This window comes from Protopterus annectens, chromosome 2.part0 (genome assembly GCF_019279795.1).
Source record: "Protopterus annectens isolate FY-2018-M chromosome 2.part0, PAN1.0, whole genome shotgun sequence".
NCBI classification, from domain to species: Eukaryota; Metazoa; Chordata; order Ceratodontiformes; family Protopteridae; genus Protopterus; species Protopterus annectens.
Window position 1 is genome coordinate 1,837,784,747 of NC_056728.1, and position 20,174 is coordinate 1,837,804,920.

General features: G+C 41.4%; 1 protein-coding gene across 2 annotated transcripts in view; it reads right to left on the bottom strand.

Moving 5' to 3' along the window:
- Positions 1-4,251: 4,251 nt before the first annotated feature.
- Positions 4,252-20,174, bottom strand: part of PLEKHM2 (pleckstrin homology and RUN domain containing M2) — a 1,089,177-nt gene continuing 1,073,254 nt past the window's right edge. For both annotated transcript variants that reach the window (XM_044061870.1, XM_044061869.1), the window contains one exon: positions 4,252-4,974. In XM_044061870.1, coding sequence (XP_043917805.1) covers positions 4,837-4,974 — 138 coding nt within the window. In that variant the 3' untranslated portion in view covers positions 4,252-4,836. The remainder of the gene's footprint in view (positions 4,975-20,174) is intronic.

Genomic DNA, 20,174 nt, shown 5'->3' on the forward strand with positions numbered 1-20,174 from the left:
GAATATGTTAGGAAGGCTTGCCTGTGAACTGCTGGGCATGATAAATGAGAATTTACAATCTGGAGATTCAAGTGTAGAATACAAGAGGTCACACGAGTCAAACAAGATGATTCCCAGATTCACGATATGATTCTCATGGTTGTGGACTCAACAATTTGCAGCATATTCTTTTATTTCCCCCAAAGCAAGGACAGGATGTTGTGATGGGGAATTGCAGAGTGCAAATAAAAATATATCAAATGTTTCATTTGACATTTTTGGACAATATGCTGACTTAGTTACTGTCTTGGGATAGCATAAAAAAATAATAACTAAGTGACACACTTTGCCCATGCACCATGGAAACTGTCAGAGGCAAAAAATTATAAATGGATTAAAATGGATGGAGGAAAATAACATTATTGCTGGGGTTAATAGCAAGGTGATGGTGGTCAAACTTGGAAAAAATAAGATTATATACAGTAGATGTAAAAAGTTTATACACCCCTGTTAAAATGCAAGGTTTTTGTGATATAAAAAAATTAAACCACAATAAATAATTTTAAACTTTTCCCACCTTTAATGTGATCTATAACCTGTACAATTCAATTGAAAAACAAATCTGTTTGGGGAAAAATATAAAAATTAAAAAATGTACAATAAGCTGGTTGCATAAGTGTGCATACCCTTAAACCAATACTCTGTTGAAACACCTTTTGATTTAATTACATTTAGTCTTCTTGGGTAGGAGTCTAACAACATGGCACATCTTGACTTGGCAACATTTGCCCACTCTTCCTTGCAAAAGTGGTCTAAATCTGTCAGATTGCGAGGGCATCTCTTGTACACAGCCCTCTTCAGGTCACCCCACAGATTTTTAATTGGATTTAGGTCTGGGCTCTGGCTGGACCATTCCAATACTTTAATTTTCTTATGGTGAAGCCATTCTTTTTTTTATTTGGATGTATGCTTGGGGTCATTGTCGTGTTGAAAGGTGAAATTCCTCTTCATCTTTCTAGCAGACACGTAAAGATTTTGGGCCAAAAGTGACTGGTATTTGGAACTGTTTATAATTCCCGCCATCTTCACTAAAGCCCCAGTTCCAGCTGAAGAAAAGATACCCCAAAGCATGATACGGCCACCAGCATGCTTCACCATGGGGATGGTGCTCTTTTGGTGATGCAAAGTGTTGTTTTTGTGCCAAACGTACCTTTTGGAATTGTGGCCAAAACGTTCAACCTTGGTCTCATCAGGAGATACCACATTTTACCACATACTTTTGGAAGACTTGGTGTATTGTTTTGCAAATTTTAGCCAGGCCTGGTTTTTCTGTGCAAGAAAAGGCTTCTGTCTTGCAATCCTACCCCATAGCCCAGACATATGGAGAATACGGGAGATTGTCACATGTAGTACACAACTAGTACTTGCCAGAAATTCCTGCAGCTCCTTCAGTGTTGCTGTAGGTCTCTTGGCAGCCTCCCTGACCAGTTTTTGTCCAGTCTTTTCATCAATTTTGGAGGGTAGTCCAGTTCTTTGCAACTTCACTATTGTCCCATATTTTCTTCACTTTTTGAGGACTGTCTTCACTGTGTTCTATGGTATATCCAATGCGGTGGAAATTTTTTTGTACCCTTCTCCTGACTGATACCTTTTCAACAATGAGATCCCTTTGATGCTTTGTAAGCTCTCTGTGAACCATGGCCTTTGCTGTAGCAGGCAACTGAATAAATGTCAGTAAAATCCTGCTAGTAAAGCTAAACTTTATTTGGGGTTAATCAGAGTCTCTAACTGATGTGTACCCAAGAAGATTGAATGTTGTAATTAAATTAACAGGTGCTTCAACAAAGTATTAGTTTAAGGGTGTGCACACTTATGCAACCAGCTTATTGTACGTTTATTTTTTATATATTTTTCCCCCCTAACAGATTTTAAGTTTTTCAATCAAATTGTACAGGTCACATTGTAACCAGTAATTGTATAGGTCACATTGTAAGTTGGGAACATTTTGAAATTATTTATCGTGGTCTCATTTTTTATATCACAAAAACCTGCATTTTAACAGGGGTGTGTACACTTCTTATATCCACTGTATTGATCTACAGACTTGAAAAGGTAAGCAGCTTTACCCTCAGACAACAGCTGAAAAAGTGCTCCCAGTGATATCATAACATTTTTTTCTTTAGTGATTGATGCCAGTGAAGATCCAAATTGGGTTCTAACAGCTCAAAACTATGTACTTTCAGTAACCCAGTAAGGTGATATAGATTTCTACAAATGTCATTTGGAATGTCCTCACCTTCACTAGTGTTTCAACAGACCAGATCACTGAAGGCTTGGAGATGTTTGCGAAGATAACAGGAGACACAGCAGAATCTAAAGTACAAGACTTAAACCAACTATTAGACTAGACATCTAGATATAACATGATTAAATATTTAACAAGGAAAATGCCAGCTCTATGCTTGAATCTTCCATTACAACCAGTAGGATGTGTGTTAAACAGCCGGGGCATTCAACTGTATCTTAAACAATTAAGGTTTGAAATTCTTTTGAACTCTCCCAAGAATAGTGTTGAGATTTGTGTGATAGTTTATGATTAGATCTCTAGAATGGGTGTTTGCTTTTTCTTCTTACAACTGGGAAATTTTTTCTAAGTTTTTTTTTTATTTCCCAGTCAGACTAAAATGGAAATTTATTTATTTTTATTTGACATTTGGTAACCGGGAAAGTTTGTGCATTTTCATTGGAGATCCGAGGAGAAAAGCTCCATAATTGAAAATAAAATATAGCAAAAAATGACAATGTAAAAAATGACATTTAGCATTAAATTTACACAAGAGCAGGACAAAAACTAATATACAGGTGATAACAGAAATAAGGTTTATAGAAACATTTGTATACAATAAATTTTACAAGCATAACTAACAGGTTGGTATTTTACAAAGAATATAAACCATATTCCCACTATTAACAAAAAGTAGGTATACATGTGTAGAAAAATGTGTTGCATACACAGAGAGACTTTACAAGCAAATTTAACGTGTAGGTAACATATAAAAAAACATTGACAATTGTGATTTCAGACATGCATCTTACAGGAAAGGTTCAAAAGAAACGGCAATTACTGTACTTTTCATGAGAGGCATAGATGCACCATGATGGAGTTGGAAAATAGATGACGAGCTGCTAAGTGTAGGGATAGAGGGAGACAGAAAGGAGTGGAAATAGGAGAGGGTGTATGTAGTGAACTGGGAGGGGGTTGGGAGTTAGTTTAGATGAAAAGTGATGAGTAGAATCGTGAGGAAGTTTAGGAAGGAGGACAGGGGGAGTGCAGAGGGTTAGTGCAAAAAGGGAAATACATCTATTATTAGCAGAGAAAGGTATAACAGTCAGGATAGATGTGTGAATGGAGGACTGAGATGAGACGGTGGGTGAATGGTAACTGAAGTAGCAAAAGTGAAGCGTAGGGGAAGGATAAGTGGGGAACGAGGTAGAAAAAGAAGACTACAAGGAGAGTGGAGATTGGAACTAGCTAGTTTTGGAACAGGGGCATATACGTGACTTGAGAAGGAATTTTTTTAGTGTGAATTTAGATTTCTTGAGGTTTGATATAGCTCTGATATAGAAAGGCAAGACATTCCATAGTTTAGCAACAGTATAGGAATTCAGACATTGTCCAGCTTTTTTGTTTGGTCTGTACAGTTACTAGCTGCTTATCTTCAGAACATAGAGCGCTGGCAGGTATGTAGGTTTGGAGAATTGAGTTTAAGGCAGCAGTTTTCCAGGTTGATATATAACTTTGTGAGCGATTGTTAGCTGAAGATAGTTTAGATGATGTGGCGATTCGAGGCAGTTAAGTGCATTAAAAGGAGTGCAGTCGACTGTGTGTGTTTATAAGATGTAGCACTTGGCATACACTGTTCCAAATTCCTTCAATTTCCAAGTTCCAATCAAGAGTCCAGGTTAGAATTAATTTCTGATGGTTAATTCTCCCATACTCATACTTTTTGGATATTGATTTATAAGTAGTAGTTTATGTACTTCACTCTGACAAGCCCCCCCCCCCCCCCCTTTAGCCATATAAGGTTATATTTTCATTCGATTTGCCAAAATCAAAGTTCAAAAGGCTGGTACTCCCTGAAAAATCTACGAAAGAAACTTACAACAGTCAATGTTCATTTTACACCTGTAACCAAAACAACAGTATTAAAACAATGTTACTCCAAAAGAAAATTACATTTTCTAATAGAAAAAGATACTCTACTGAGAAAATTAATATGCAAGACTTTTGTTTTTATTGGTGCAATATGCATTTACATTGCATTTACAATGTAGTTTCAATACCCTACACCAGTCAGTACCACTGATTATGGTCACATAACCTCAGAATTTTATGATATCCACTTATATAAATATCATATTTTAGCATTCGCTTTCCATATATGCAGAAAATAGTTCTGTATAAAAATTAGTGATTAGTGCTTGGAGATAAAGGACCCCTCCTAGTGCAGTTAAGGGTAAGATCAGCTATCTTCATCTTTCACAGAGCTACGTCAGTTGAACCTTCAAGCGTCCTGGAAAGTTTAATACTGAAATATTTCATCTTTGACATGACCATGTACAAAACCCAAAATCCCAAACAAAAGTCAGTCATGTGCACCAGTTAACAGGTTGCCCGAAGCAGCAGGGACAAGTCACATTTACATTGCACTGTTGTAAACCATTGTGTATGATCCAGCATTGCACAGCTCCCTGTAACAGTCAGGTGTATTTACACTGGATACCCACTGACTAGAGGGTGTCCAGTACAAACAAGACCCTCTCCTTGAGGAGGAAGTTATTTCTGCATCCTGATTATCAACACCATGGATCACGGGTTGACCGTCCCCTGCACAAACTGTCACTGCGCTGCCATGCACTCTGCATCAAGGACATGGCATCTTCACACTTCTTTTGGATGCTGGCATCTTGAATCTGTTTTCGAGGAAGGTCCACCTGAAATACAACAGATGGAGACAATGAGAGTTACTCTACTAAAAAGCAGCGTGACATTAAATTCAAAACTGCATGAAAATTTAGTCAGTATTCAACATTTTTTTTATAGTACTACTCCCACCCCAATATGTGAGTTTGCATAATTATTTTTACTGCTCAGACTAAGCAACGAAGCAAAATTAATTTCAGTACAAATCAGATAAATAATGTGCATTTCAGTAAAACATCAGAGGAAAACAGGTTGAAATTACAGTCCCTCTGAAGTTTAGAAAGAAATTCAAAAATAACTCATCATTCTAGTTTTTTTACACATACTTATTTCTTATATCTGTAAAAGTACAGTATCTAGAAGCACAGTTGGGTGCCCTGTGCAGTCCCCCTAAACTGACAAAGCTGAGGAGAAAAAAAAAAAAGTCTTGAAGGAAACAAAACTATTCTGTAACCATAACAAGTTGCTTGTTACATTTGTAGCAAGCTGTCTGCTTCTATAAGCATCAGCTTACTACAGTTATCCCACACTGAGCACCTCAGCTGTGACCAGAAATGCAATACGAGCACTAATTTATGAAGTTGCGATACGCTTGCTACTTTGTACATCAATTATGGTACTTCACACTCCAGCAACACCAGTACCTGCCGATTATGCCCCTTAACAACTGTCCCCTTCATCCTGACCAAGTTAGGCTCTGCTTTATCTATGAAGCGCAGCAAGAATTTGGGGTGGAATTCAGCTAAATGGGGGCTAAAACAGGAAAAGTGAGACAGCATAAATAAAAGATACTCAAAGTATTCAGCATAACAGTAGCGCTGCAAGACTATTTTGCATTCAAAAAAGACTAATCATCAAGTGCTAGGCCAGTTTTACCACTTTTCCCCCAAATGTCCTAGGACTGCTCAGGTGGTCATAACTTGATACTAACATAAGAAATGGTGCTTTCAGTTTTCTTCCCACTGCTTCCTGGGACTTGTTCTAAATAATCATAAGGAAGATGAAAATCCATTAACCACAGTTCAGGTGAACAGTATAGGCTCCAGGATCCATTGCTACGGTGAGTTAATCACATTAGTATATCTTATTCTCAAGTGTTCTTGGGTAAGATCTGTTATTGTCATTCACTGAGCTGAAAAAAAATCGCCAAGGAAAGAAAGCAGCAAGAGACACTTATTTTGGAATTCCTTTGGCTCTTAGGGAAGAAAAGTAACACTGAATAGAAACCCAAAATCCCTCTAAATAACTGTTTAAATGGGGTGGAGGGCTGTGGATCTGAAGATGGTGGAAGATGATCACATGATTGCATCAACAGACATCGCCCTTGTGGGGAATTCCTCCAGTCTGGGTGATAAGAATTTCTTTTACTTGTCATGACAGAAACAAAACCACCACCAACTGCTCACGAAGGTACTGCTTAGTGAACTCACTCATGCACACACACGCGCGCGCACACACACACACACACACACACACACACACACACACACACACACACACACACACACACACACACACACACACACACACACACACACACGTAAGATTTCCATAGGTATCAGTCTGCAGCTGTCAGCATCATCACAAGATGAGACTGCCACCCCTTTAAATACTACATTGGATACATTTTTGATCACCAGGACAAGATGACATTCTTACTCTAAGCACCCATCTAGCCACTGAAATGAACCCAATAAATATAGGTTCAACTAATGAACACGTTCATGCATTAAGTCAGTTGACTCAGTGGTTCCCATCACTAATTAAAACAGTATGTGATGTATTAGCTACCCACCATTATTAAAGGCTACTGAATCCACCAGGTTCTCATCTGACATACCCTCACTCAACACTCATTACTAGAGTTCAGTATTTCTTCGCCTGTCATGCTCCAAATGCTCCACATAGAGTATCAATTAAAAAAAAAATCTTCTAACTCAATAGTTGCAGTTACCAAAAAAAAAAAAACAAAATAAATTGTCTTATTAACAAAAATAGCTTCTTATTACTGGCAGAGGCAGTGAGCCGATGAAGTTGCTAGCCAAGCAAACCTTCACAGATCTGTTAAAATGCCTTACCATCCTCCTTCCAAGACTTCTAGACCCTTGTAACTTCCACCTTACTTCTCTTTATAGTAAGATCTACTCAACTTCCATTCCTCTTCCATATTTCAAAAATAAGTCTTTTCAGGCACCCAGTAAGGAAACTTTTCATAAAAAATGCAAGTCTACCCAAATGCTGAAAAAAATGAGCATCAGATTTTAACAAAATTAGAATACACGAATAGTCATAGGAAAGTTGTTGTTGTGTCTTTCGGCTTTTCCTGGTTAGGGGTCGCCACAGCGGAACTCCGGTCTGCTAATGATTGGCAGTAGATTTTTACGTGCTGAGTTGCCGGCCCTGACGCACAACCTTCAACGAAGGTACGCCCATTCACGCATGTCTCCACACAGAAGATGTGCTAGCTGAGAATCGAACAGGACAACGTCTTACTGTGAGGCGACAACGCTACCGCAGCACCACCACCTGAAAGTACGTCAAAAAATTTCACCAACCTAACGTGTGTGGACAGTAGTATAAAATCACATTGTAGTGCATGCACAAAGTACAGTTGTGTACCTACCATAAATGTAGATGTTCGAGTGTATTCACTGTTGCAGTCATTACTCTTGGGTTATCCTGCTGACAGGCTACCCTCAGTCGGCCAGAATTCCAAAGTCTAGGTCCGGCATTGATCGCTGTCGCCTCTTCCCTGACGTCAGTGCACCAGGGGTGTAAAGGATGCAGCCGATGACATTTTCTTCAGTTTTTCTTGCCCCAGATGTCAGGTGCCCCCAAATTGGTAGGCTGAAAAATATGCCAATAAAAATGCATGCACAAAAACAACATTTTCTTTATCTAAAAGCAAATACACCAAACAGGTTGTATAGGACAGAGAAGTGCAGATAAGTCCCAGCAAAGAGAAGGGGGATGGTGGGTAACCTGGACTGCAATGGTGAATACACTCGAACATCTACATTTATGGTAGGTACACAACTGTACTATGTTCGTGTTTCACTGTTGCAGTCATTACTCTTGGGTTGAATCCCAAAGCTGAGGATGGGTGGCTGGGCTAAATAGGATTAGGAGAGGCTATGAGGCTCTGCAGAACTGCAGTGGCAAAACCTGCTCTGGACTTAGAGTAAAGAGGTAAGTGGTAGTGCTTTGTGAAAGTGTGCACTGAACTCCAAGTTGCAGCCTCTAAGATATCTTTGGTTGGTACTCCTCTGAAGAAGGCTGCTGAAGTGGCTGCTGCTCTGGTGGAATGAGGCCTAATGGCTTTAGGCACTGACATAACATGTTGAGAATAGCAGAAACAGATGCAATGGCCTATCCATTTAGAAATAGTCTGTTTTGAGATAGCCTTTCCTTGTGATCCTGCAGCATATGACACTAAAAGTTGTTCAGTCTTTCTGAAAGCTTTAGTTCTGTCCAAATAGAAGCGCAACTGCCTGTGTATGTCCAAAGAATGCAGAATTTTCTCATCCTTGTTCTGTGGATTTGGATAAAAAGGTATGTAAGTAAATGGTTTGGTTGAGGGCCACACTGGATACCACCTTAGGCATAAATGTAGGATTTGTCCTCAGAGACACCCTGTCTGGATGAAAAATGATAAAAGGTTCCACAGCCATGAGTGCTTGTAACTCCGAGACTCGCCTTGCTGAGGTTATTGCTAGGAGTAGAGCTGTTTTCCAGGATAAGAATTTTATATCTGCTGTTGAAGCTGGCTCGAAAGGAGGCAGTGTGAGTTTTTCCAAAACATAACTGAGGTCCCAGGCCAGAATTGGTATTCTCCTTGGAGGCCTAATGTTTTTGGCCCCTCTGAGGTACTGCCTTATTAAAGGATGAGAAAAGTTAGGTGGTTCCGTATTGTAAAGGGCTGAAATGGCAGAGGCATGAATCTTAATTGATGAGAAAGAAAGGCCTTTGTTCAGCATCTCAGTTAGGTATTGTAAAATCTGAGGTATATTTGGTACACACATGTCAATGCCTTGTTCCTGGCTCCAAGCACAGAATCTCTTCCATTTTTCTGCATAAGATTTTCTGGTACTGGGCCTCCTGGCCTCCACGGTAATATCCATAACAGCTTTTGAAAGAGGTGTGTTCTGAATGGTTACATTATCCGCCATGCTGCCAGATTTAAGGTCCTGAGTTGGCTGTGCAGGATCTGATTGTTTTGTTGGGTCAGCAAGTGAGAAGTTTGAGGCAATATCCATGCTGGACCTTGAGACGAGCTCTGTAGGACTGGGTACCAGTGCTGGCGTGGCCAGTCTGGTGCAATCAGTATCATTTTTGGCTTCTCTTGTCTGACCTTTAGGAGTACCCTGGGAAGGAGAGGCAGTGGAGGAAAGGCATATACTGTTAGGTTTTTCCAGCTGAAGGATAGGGCGTCCACTTTCCATGCTTGATTGTGATAAATCCTTGTGCAAAATCTCTGCAATTGGTAGTTGTGAGGGAAGGCAAATAGATCTAGGTCTGGGCATCCCCATTTCCTTATTATCATGTTGAAGACTTGTGGATCCAGTTTCCATTCGTGGGGATCCATGAGGTTTCTGCTTAGTTCGTCTGCCAGAGTATTTGTTTTTCCTGTCAGGAATTGTGCTTGCAGGTGAATTTGAAAAGCCAATGCTGTGTCCCATAAGGTCACTGCTAGTCTGCAGAGGGGGGAGGAATGTGTACCTCCCTGCTTGTTTATGTACCACATGACCGTAGTATTGTCCGTCTTTATCAGTAGCTGTCCTGGATGAAGCAGGTCCTTGAAAGCTGTCAGGGCATTTTGAACAGCTAGCATCTCTTTTTGATTGATTTGAAGATGCATCTGGTTTCCAGCCCATGTGCCCTGAATACATTTTCCTGCCATATGGGCCCCCCAGGCATAATCTGATGCATCCGTTGTTAGTGTCCGTCTGGCTGTGGGTAAACCGAATGGCAGACCCTTGTTGTGGTGACAGGCTTCTGCCCACCATCGAAACTCCTGTTGTAGGCAGGGAATGAGTGCAATTACTGTCTCCAAGCTGTGGCAATGCTGAGTCCAAACACTTTTTAGATACCATTGTAGTTTCCTCATATGCAGTCTGGCATATGGAATTAGTAGAATGCAGGATGCCATGAAACCCATGGCCTGCAGGATTTTCCTTGCAGTTAAGTGGGTTTTTGTTGCCAATTTCTTAAAGAAAGAAGTCAGTTGCTTTTGTTTGTCTGGCGTGAGATAAGCCATCTGGGCAGTTGTATTTAAGCTTGAACCCAAGAATATTATCTCTTGAGAGGGCACTAGTTTTGATTTCTTTTCGTTTACTGTGTACCCTAGGCCAGTTAGTAATCTTTTTACAAACGCCAGATGCTTTAAAAGAATGTCTTTGGTCTCTGCTTGAATTAGGCAGTTGTCCAAGTAGGGATATATTTGAATTCCTCTGTCTGCAAAACGCAATTACTGGTGCCAGGCATTTTGTGAAGACCCTGGCCGCAGTAGATAAGCCAAAGGGAAGTGCAGAGAATTGATAATGCACTGAGCCAGCTATGAATCTGAGGTATCTTCTGCAAGATTGTCTGATTGGGACATGCAGGTATGCCTCTTTTAGGTCCAAAGTTACAAGCCAAGCCTTCTTGACCAGTATGGGCAGTAGCTGCTGTAGAGTCAGCATCTTGAATTTTGGAACTTCCAGAAACGTATTTAGTATAGATAGGTCCAGTATTGGTCTCCAGGTTCTGTCCTTTCTGGGTACTAGGAAAAAAGTCTGGAGTAAAATCCTTGCCCCTGCTCTTGTTGTGGTACTTGCTGAATGGCCCTCATGGCCATGAGGGCTGTAATTAGTTTTTGTGCCTCTGCCCATTGATTGTGTGGCAGGTCTGGCATACCTTTTGACCTTGGTATAGTGTGTGAAAATGGAACCTGTAAGCCTTGGGACACTATGTTCAGGACCCATTTGTCTTGGGTAACCATTTGCCAATTTGATGAAAAAAGTGCTAGTTTTCCCTCTAACGGGGCTATCAAAAGAAAAGTGCTTGGATCTGGCAGAGGAAAGTCACTGGGACTATTTCCTGTAAGGTTGTGATTTGTCTTCTCCACTTTTGGAGGTAGGAGCACCCCATTGTTTAGGCCTGTAAGAGCCTTGGGGCTGAGATCTGCCTCTAGGACGCCTGTATCTGCCTCTGTGGTCTGTCTGACACTGGAAACGACCAATTTTTAGAAGGCCACAGAGTCTGCTAAACCTGGGTGGCTGTACCTGTAAGAAATCCTCGACTGTCTGCATGGATTTTGCTTTAGACTCCATTTTTTTCAACACCTCTTCTGCTTTAGTACCAAACAAAGTATCATGCTGCAATGGTGCATCTAACAATTTTGCTTTAACATGATCAGGCAGATTCTGTTCCTTTAACCAAGCATGCCTTCTAATAACAGAACCTGTAATAGCGGCCCTGCAAGAGGTCTCCAATGAATCATAACCACATTGCAAAGTATGCTTTCCCACTTGTTCAGCTGCATGCAATAAATCATGCAATTCCTTGTTCTCTGAACATTCAGTATTTGTCAACAATTTCTGTTTAAGCAGTGACATCAAATATTGCTGATATTTAAGCATATGAAACTGACAATTTAAAGCCCTTACAGCCAAGGTAGCAGAAGTGTAGACTTTTTTCCCCCATCTGTCTAGAGCCCTAGAATCCCTATCAGAGGGAACAGGGTTTTTTGCAGTGGAAGCTTTAACCCCTTTGGGACCTTGAGATATAGTTTCTGGGTCAGCAGCGGGGTTCTTATATAGGAATTTATGAGAATCCGGAACCCTGTAGTATCTGTCTGGCTTAGCAGGTGCAGGGATTAGAGAGTCAGGGGACAGGCCGGACTCTGAAAATACATCATCTACAATGTCTAAAACAGGCGGAATAGCAAGGGGTCTATGCTGAGGAAGTAGCAGAAAGTCTGAGCCTTTTCTTAGATTCAGAATAATCTTGGCTCTCCCAGTGGAAATGCTCACTATGGTATGCAGGGTTTCCCCAAAAGAATAATCCTCAGGAGGAGAGGCTGAAGTAATGGATTCTTCAGCATCAGAATCCTCAAAGGGAAGCATGGAGTAATCTTGTACAGAAGAGGAATCAGAAGAAATAGAAACCTGATCAGAAGAATCATACTCTGTCTCTTGCCTAGGCCTCTTATCAGGAGGGGGATGGGAGCCCCTGATCAAAGTAATTAGGTCTTCGGCCATTTTGAGCATCTGTTTTTTAAGCATGGAAGTCTGAGTAGGAGAATGCTGTACTTGTTTCTTTGTCTTTAGAGCTGCTTTAGTCTCTGAAGCTGAAGATGGCTTAATATATAGTTGTGTAGGTCTGAAGACACCCTCAGAAGCCGATGCCTGCTCAGCGGCTCCGGACCCATCTGAGAGAATGATTTCCGAGTGCCCAATACCTTGAGTATCCAAAGGCCCAGTCGGCTCCACGTGGGAGTCGGAAGCAGCCTGTGGCTCTGAGGTAGCGGGCGCCAGGGGCTGCAAAATCGCCTCACTGAGAACCGGCGACTGGCCTAGCAGTGGCCTCGTCGTAGGTTTTGGACCTCACATGCCTATCCTTTTCCTTGTCCTTGCGTTTTTTGTAAACTCCGGTTGTCGGCTGGTCCAACGGCATTATATAATTAAATCTTCGGCCAAAGTAATGAAATGCAAAATCAAACCGACGCTTAATAGTGCGTTGGTTAAATCTAGCACTAAACCGACAGCTAGCAACGTTGTGATCAGGGCCTAGGCAAGGAATACAGTAAGAATGAAAATCCTTATGAGGTATTTGCTTCCCACAAGAAATACAATTGTTAACTTTTTCTGACATCGGTCTGGAGCAAGAAAAAAGTTTCCCCAACGGGGTACTTGGCTTTAATGAAGACTTCGGTTCTGAAATTCGAATTTGAAAATCTCAGGAGTCTACCGACTGGCACTTGCGAACTTGCTTTTAAAGACTGAAGAAAATGGCGTCGGCTGCATCTTTTATACCCCTGGCACACTGACGTCAGGGAAGAGGCGACAGCAACCGATGCCGGTCCTAGACTTTGGAATTCTGGCCGACTGAGGGTAGCCTGCCAGCAGGATAACCCAAGAGTAATGACTGCAACAGTGAAACACGATGAACATCCATAGTTATGCTCAAAAGATGGTTAACTATCCAGGTTAAGCACTACTACAGAGCAAGACCCAACCTTAACAATGCTTACAGGATTGTTGAGTACCCCTTATGTGCTGTTAAATCGAGTCTGCAATAAAAGCAGACAGTGCTGACCAGAAAACAGCAGCAGCGTGGCATGAAATGGCTTTGTCTCAACTCCTTTTTCTGCCTGATGTCTGCTACAGTACACCTAAGTACTTTGGTTACAACTGCTTCACTTACACAGGGAATACATTAGACTTCAATCACTTCCTCAGTGTTTTACCAGTTTTCAGAACTTTTTTTAATCTAATTTTTCACCAACTAGTAGTACACTGAGAAGATAAATTTCCATACACTACAAAGAATTATGATTGGATCTCTGATCATAATAAAAATTTGTGTTTTGGATGCCAAGATTCAAGGGGTAAATTTATTGGTATCAGTGTCTCAAATACATAATATGCTTGTTTTGATTGGCAATCAGATCATAATCTTCTGTATTACAATCATTGCCCATATGATAACATTTCACAAATCTATTTTTTTCAGAATAAATACTGCATTTTAAACAAAAATAAAACATGCTAATGTAATCATATCCCTGCTAAGCACAAAACATTGATAACTGTGGAAATGCTGAAGCATAAAATATAACTTACAGTAATAACATCTCAAGCATCTATCCCACAATCAGATCATATTTGTTTTCACATATATCTCAAAGTCATTTACCAAACAGTAACAGACCATCTCTTTGAAAGTAGTTATACAACTTTAACTTTGAAAATAACAAAGTTTGAATGTTGGATTTTTAACTTACTCTATATAGAGCAGCAATTACATTAAATCCCCAAGAAAAAACAGGGATTTAGTATCACGGTAAGCGTTTTAAACATGATTGTAGAAACCTGACACACATCAGTAATATTAGCATCATGCTCGTCCAAAGCATCAGCCCTTCTTAAAGCCCATTTAAACATGCATGTTGATAAAATTCACAATATCATGATGACTTCATTAGAATTCTGCAAGTAACTTAAAATCAACTAACGGGTGTAGGCATAAGCAAAAGCGGGGCCGGTCCCTCGGTCGGCCGAATTCCAAAGTCTTGGTCCGGTTGTTGTCCAGGAAGGCTAGAGTATAAAAGACACAGCCAACGCCATCTTCTTCAGTCTTTAAATTAGTGTAATACACAAAGTAAGCAAATAAAACATAGCAGGATAAGCAGGTATGAATAGTTATTCAAACCCCAAGGTCTTACCAAGAGGGGGAGGAGGGAAACCTGTACTGCAGCTGTAAATAGCCCTCAACATCTACATTTATGGTAGGTACAAAACTGTACTATGTTCACATTACAGCTGCAGTAATTACATATGGGTAGAATCCCAAAGCTATGTATAGGGTGGTAGGTACTATGACGAACTGGGTTGAGCTAGAATGCCCTGCAAAACTGCAGTAGCAAAGCCTGCTCTTGTTCTGGAGTATAAAGGCAGATGGTAGTGCTTTGTGAAGGTATGTACAGAACTCAAGATATCTTTAGTAGGCACTCCTCTGAGGAAGGCTGTAGAGGTGGCTGTGGCCCTAGTGGAGTGTGATCTGATACCAGTAGTACGAGCTTTCCATGATAGGCAGTGACCAATCCACTTGGAAATGGTCTGTTTAGTTACAGAAACTAGGAGTTGATCTGATTTTCTGAAGGGTTTGAAGGTGTATGGCCTGGTTTAGGGCAGGTTTAATTTTCTAGGATCCTGCCCTCATTCTTCATTCCAACAGCAAAACCCGCGCATTTTTTTGGAGTAAGCTTTTCTTGACATCCTGCACTTCTTTGGAGAGTAGTGTCTGATGTGAAGTTAAGGAATTTTCCATGCAGCTAGGCTGAGAGTTTTCAGCTGACTGTTGTCCATGTGAATGAAAGGGCGCCCACTTTCCAAGCCTTTGGGTGGAAGGTCCTTGAGCAAAACTTTTAATTGATGATTTTGTGGGAGGCAAAACATTACTGTGGTGTTGTCTGTTCTTATGAGCAGTTGTCCTGGCATTTCTTTTGATTGATGTGAAGGTGCTTTTCTGTTTGGGGCCATCTGCCCTGAATGCACCTGTCCTTCATGTGCTCCCCAGGCGTAATCTGAGGCGTCTGTGGTTATGACTAATTTTGCACGAGAAGAAATGTGTTGAGAATGGATAAGTCCAGAATGGGGACCCTTGTTTGTCCTCTCCCCCTTCAGCGTCTGTCCATTTCGTAAAATATCCTAAATATCCTCAGCATCATCCTTATGTAACGTTGCATCAAGATTTTCCTTTAGCCTTGCATCATGCAAGCTGATGAATGACTGCTCCAGTGGCCGATCTCTGGGAGAGGCCCTAGGGCACAGTTTAAGGCCCTCATGCAAGGGTGGAGGAGGGTAAACCTTCTTACCCCACCTTTCTAGAGATCTAGATTCCTTCTTCGCAAGAGTGGATTCTTGGCCGTGTGAAGCCTTAATTCCTTTAGGGCCTTGTGAAATAGTTTCAGGAAGCATGTGCTTAGGCGAGGCCCCCAGGTCTTGGGCCTTGAGGCGGGCCTAGAAGCAGGGGCTTGTTGTAGTTTGGGAAAGGACCAAAGAACTCAGGTACAGGAGGTACCAGCGACCCGCCGAGGGAATGTCGCCGGTAGTCAGAAAGCAAAAAGCCTCACACTGACCCGGCCCACGTGGAGCTTGTTTGGGGTGTCGGTGGAGACCGGGCAGAGAGTTCGACTGTCCTTTCTTTTCTTTGCGTGGACATATAGCGGTCGGTAGAGAGTCCGATTACATTTATAATTAAAACGCTTACAAAAAAAGTGTGCTGCGAAAACCCCCGCCCGGCGCTAGATGCGCTTATTGAAGGTAGCACAAAAGCCGCAGCCCGAGACGCGCGTGGTCTGCGCCCAAACTTATGGTATTTTGCTCCCACAAGAAATACAGAAAAGATTCTCAACGGGTACTTAGCTTTAAATTTTTTATCGTGAATTCAGGTCCCGACCCTTGGCAACTGCTTCTGCTTGGGCACGGCACCGGGCAAAAAGACTGAAGAAGATGGCGTCGGCTGTGTCTTTTACTAGCCTAGCCTTCGCAGCAAGAGAAGAGTGAACAAACAACCAACGCGGACGAACATCCCCAGCCTCCATATACCTCACAGGTACCAGCTTGTCTATTATAATAAGTATTAATTTTAAGGGCCAATAACTGGCTAGCACATATCGAAAGCCATCTTAAACAGTTGCCACTTCCCTTTAACAGAGGGATAAACCCTCAGCTATGACTCAGAAGACCCAGTTAGCCAGTGGCCTGGATGCTAAAAGGAATGCAATGGGTGACAGGAGGGAGTGAGGATCATTAGCCAACTTGGAAGGAAGGAGGCAGAGAGACTTACTGACCCATCAGAAATGTTGGGGTACTGCGAGCAGCCACTGACTCTGGAGGTACAAACCACAAAGTAAGGTCTTCCTCGCCACATGTAGAGGCATGCAGTAGGAGACAGCACCTCCAAGATGGCATGCTATACACGGCATGGCTTCCAGTTCTCAAGTCCGGGATTAGGTTTCATTCCAGCTTGGTCTACACAGACTGGTTCACTCCCTCACACCTCACTGTCTTCTCAGAAGAGAACGAAAGGGCTGAATGGACACCTGCCCTGACCAGTGAATAAATGTGCAGAGTTCTCACCCTACTTGGGGGGTGACCAGGTTTTCACCTTGTAGGGGGAGAATGAGAATCACACTGTCATCCTATCAGCATCTGACATCAATGCATATGGCTTTTCAGTGTCCAACAGTCTCTTAAGAGAGATTCAGCACACTGTGCCATCAATGGTTTTCCAAATTCTAAACAGTCGAATCCTTCTTCATCTCCCACAGATCCCAGTCAGGAACAAACTCTTTTCTGTCACCTTATCTTCTAAACAACTGCTGTTCAATATACATCATTTGACTGCTGAACTCCCTATACCTGTTTTGCACATCTACAGCTCTTTGCTGGAATGGCATCATGGCATCATACTGTTCCGACAGGAACTCAGCAGACTATTCTCCAGATGTCTGAAGTTTTGAAAAAAACTTTCTTCTGTCACTTAACTGCATCTAGGACCCCTTCCCTATTGCTGCCTTCTACAACATCACTGCCATTCACTGATTACTTTCTTCACCTTACAGAGACTCAACATCAAGTTGCCCCCCCCGTGTCCTCTTCAAAAAATTTCCTTTTCACTCTTTCAAATCTAAAGGCATCTTTTCGAGAACAACTCATTAATTCATCTCTAGTAGCAAAACTGAGCTGAGAACACACTTTAGAAGCTAAAGGCATTTTATTCTTACGACTTTACACAGCAGCAGAAGCAATGACCAAGCTCATGAAGCAGCGTGAACTGTAGACCACCTGCCATATTAACTGATGATGCTTATATAGATAATTTAACTGCTAAGGCTGGACCTCCTGACAAGGGCTGAGCAAAGTGAAGTACGGAGAGAAGTGAATGAATCCTTAACATGCTGTAGTAAAAAGGAGGGACGTGAACAAAACCTTATGTGCTGTAGTAAAAAGGAGGGACGTGAATGAATCCTTAAGTGCTGTAGTCAAAAGTTAAGTGTGTCTGAAAAAGACGATACCTGGCCTGATCGATTAGGCAGACTTTCAATTTGGTTTTAAAAATGCATCACAGCTTGCTATAAATGTGAGTTTACTTAAAAGTGTGTTTCAGAAGGTATGACCTAGAAAAACAGAAGGCTTACACCACTACAAGACAGGTAGCTTTAAAGTCTGGTAAGGAGTGTAATGTTCTGAAACCTGACTAAGTACTGTAAAGGAATACAATACTGGTTAATGGGGGACAGTGACCAAGGTATTTCAGTTTATGGAAGATAACAGCAGGAATACAAGCATTTTGTCGGGAGGGTGCTGGCTCTGGATAAACTAATACAGTGACATAGTATGTCCCAGATGGGGAGATGAAGTGGCACATACTGTTATCGAGGTGACATTTTGCTGTTATAAAGCCTACAAGTGAAAAGTCATACCTATTCTATGGGACCAGTCTACTTTTATCAACAGATGTGATATCACTTAGGCTAGCAGGTTTTCACATTCCCTGATACTTAGCAACTGAGTTAACAAGGCTGAAGTGAGAAGATGGAACATTAACACTAATGTATTAACCTGAATTCTATCCCAACTCTTCACTCTCCTCACTTCACAGCAATTTTATTTTTTCATTTCGTTGCCTGAATATTCTCTCTATTCTCTCTCTACCCTCATTGTCCTTATCCCCACTCCCCCATTAACTCTACCCCCTTTACCTCACTCTATTACTCTCCTACTAGTCTCCCCCTCTATCAATGAACATCAACACATTTTTAGTCTCATAGACATTCCAAAGAACAAGGTTTTAACTTTCACACTGTTCATTTCCTAGCACCACCATGGCAGCTAAGTAGACCTGAAAAGTTCTGCCAGAGGAGGTTTAAACTCGTCTGTGTGATAAAAACTATTCTTGAGTCCAAGTGCTGAAAAATATTCTGCAGTGACTAGGACACTTGCACAAAGGCCTGCCTATGATTTTTATTTTATGTATTTATTTTTTAGAGATCCAAGGCAGGACTACAAACAGGAAATCATAATGAAGGCAGCGTACGGCTCCTTGAGAGACTCCATTACACAACGTTCTGAGGTTAGATCTAGGGATGCTCATGTTGACTATGAAAGCAGCAGCCAACTAACATTTACAGAAATGGTTGCATCCATTAGTGGAGTTGGAGTACCCAGTTTGTGCGAGGGAATCATAACATGACTCAAGACTTTTTAGCTCAGGGAACACGTACTATGTCAGGGATTGACGGGCCACAGGACAATAAGTGTACAGAAGTACAAACTGATGCCATGCTGGTGTTATGACAATATGCCATATTTGTTTATGAATTCTGCCATCTGAATTATGGCAGACTCTTAGGTTACAAATGGTTACTGAAGTCAGAGATAAGCTTATTAAGAGAGTCAGATGCTTACGCTATTAAATCAGCAGATACTTTAGGAATCTTAAGTGGAGTTCACCAGTTTCCGTGCAAAGTGAAACAGTTCTATTTTGCTAGTGAACACATTGGAGATATGCCTAATGAGGAAAAATCTTCTTTAATGCTCCTCAGGGGAGAATGTACAACTCCTAAGGATGCAGGGAGAGTAAGTGCAAAACAAGGGTGCCTTCCCATAATTCTCACCCAGAGGCAGAGAAAAAGGAATGGTGCCACCTACAATAATGGAAAAAAAGTGATGGACATCCCTTCCCCCCTTAAGTTTTAAGAAGAAAATGCAGAGGGAGAGAAAATAAACAATGCAAGAAAGTTGAGAGGCAGCTAGCAGTGTAACAGTGGTCAAACACGGATACCTACTGTTACAGGCAGTGTAATCAGACACTTGTACTTCTTCATATGGATGACCGATGAAGAATAACTCAATACACACTCAAGGAATACCAAAGCAATGTATGGTCAGGGAGAATGAATCTGGCACAGAAAGAGTCATGGGTCCCTTCTGCTCTGTTCCCAGGGGTGCCCCAGAGATTACAGAGCAGGCCTAGTAGGATGGTAATGCCAAAACATGTCCTGACTAAACAATCTATAACACTTTGAAAAGATGTGGATAGTGTACCAAGTAATTGCCTCATAAGTATTTCAAATGCAGATATTGCTGAAAAAGGCTGCCAAAACTGTTCTCACAGAATGGTCTTTGATATGCTCCTGTAAGGATTTTTCATATCCATCAAAAGCAGAATAAAATACACATTAAGGTAACCCTTTAGAAACTCTTTCTTTTTGGTGAGTGGCCTGTCTTGTTTCCCCTAGAACAACCTGCTCTGCATGCCTGAATTCTTTAGTTCTCACTACACAGTGTATGACTTGTCTGTGGATGTCTAGGAGATACAAACTTCCTTCTCTTACATTTTCAGGCTTAGGTTAAAACATGGGAAGCCTGACTAAGAGAGACCTTTGTAACTTCTTTTGTCAAGAATGAACAGTCTGTCTTTAACCACAACTTGTCCTAGT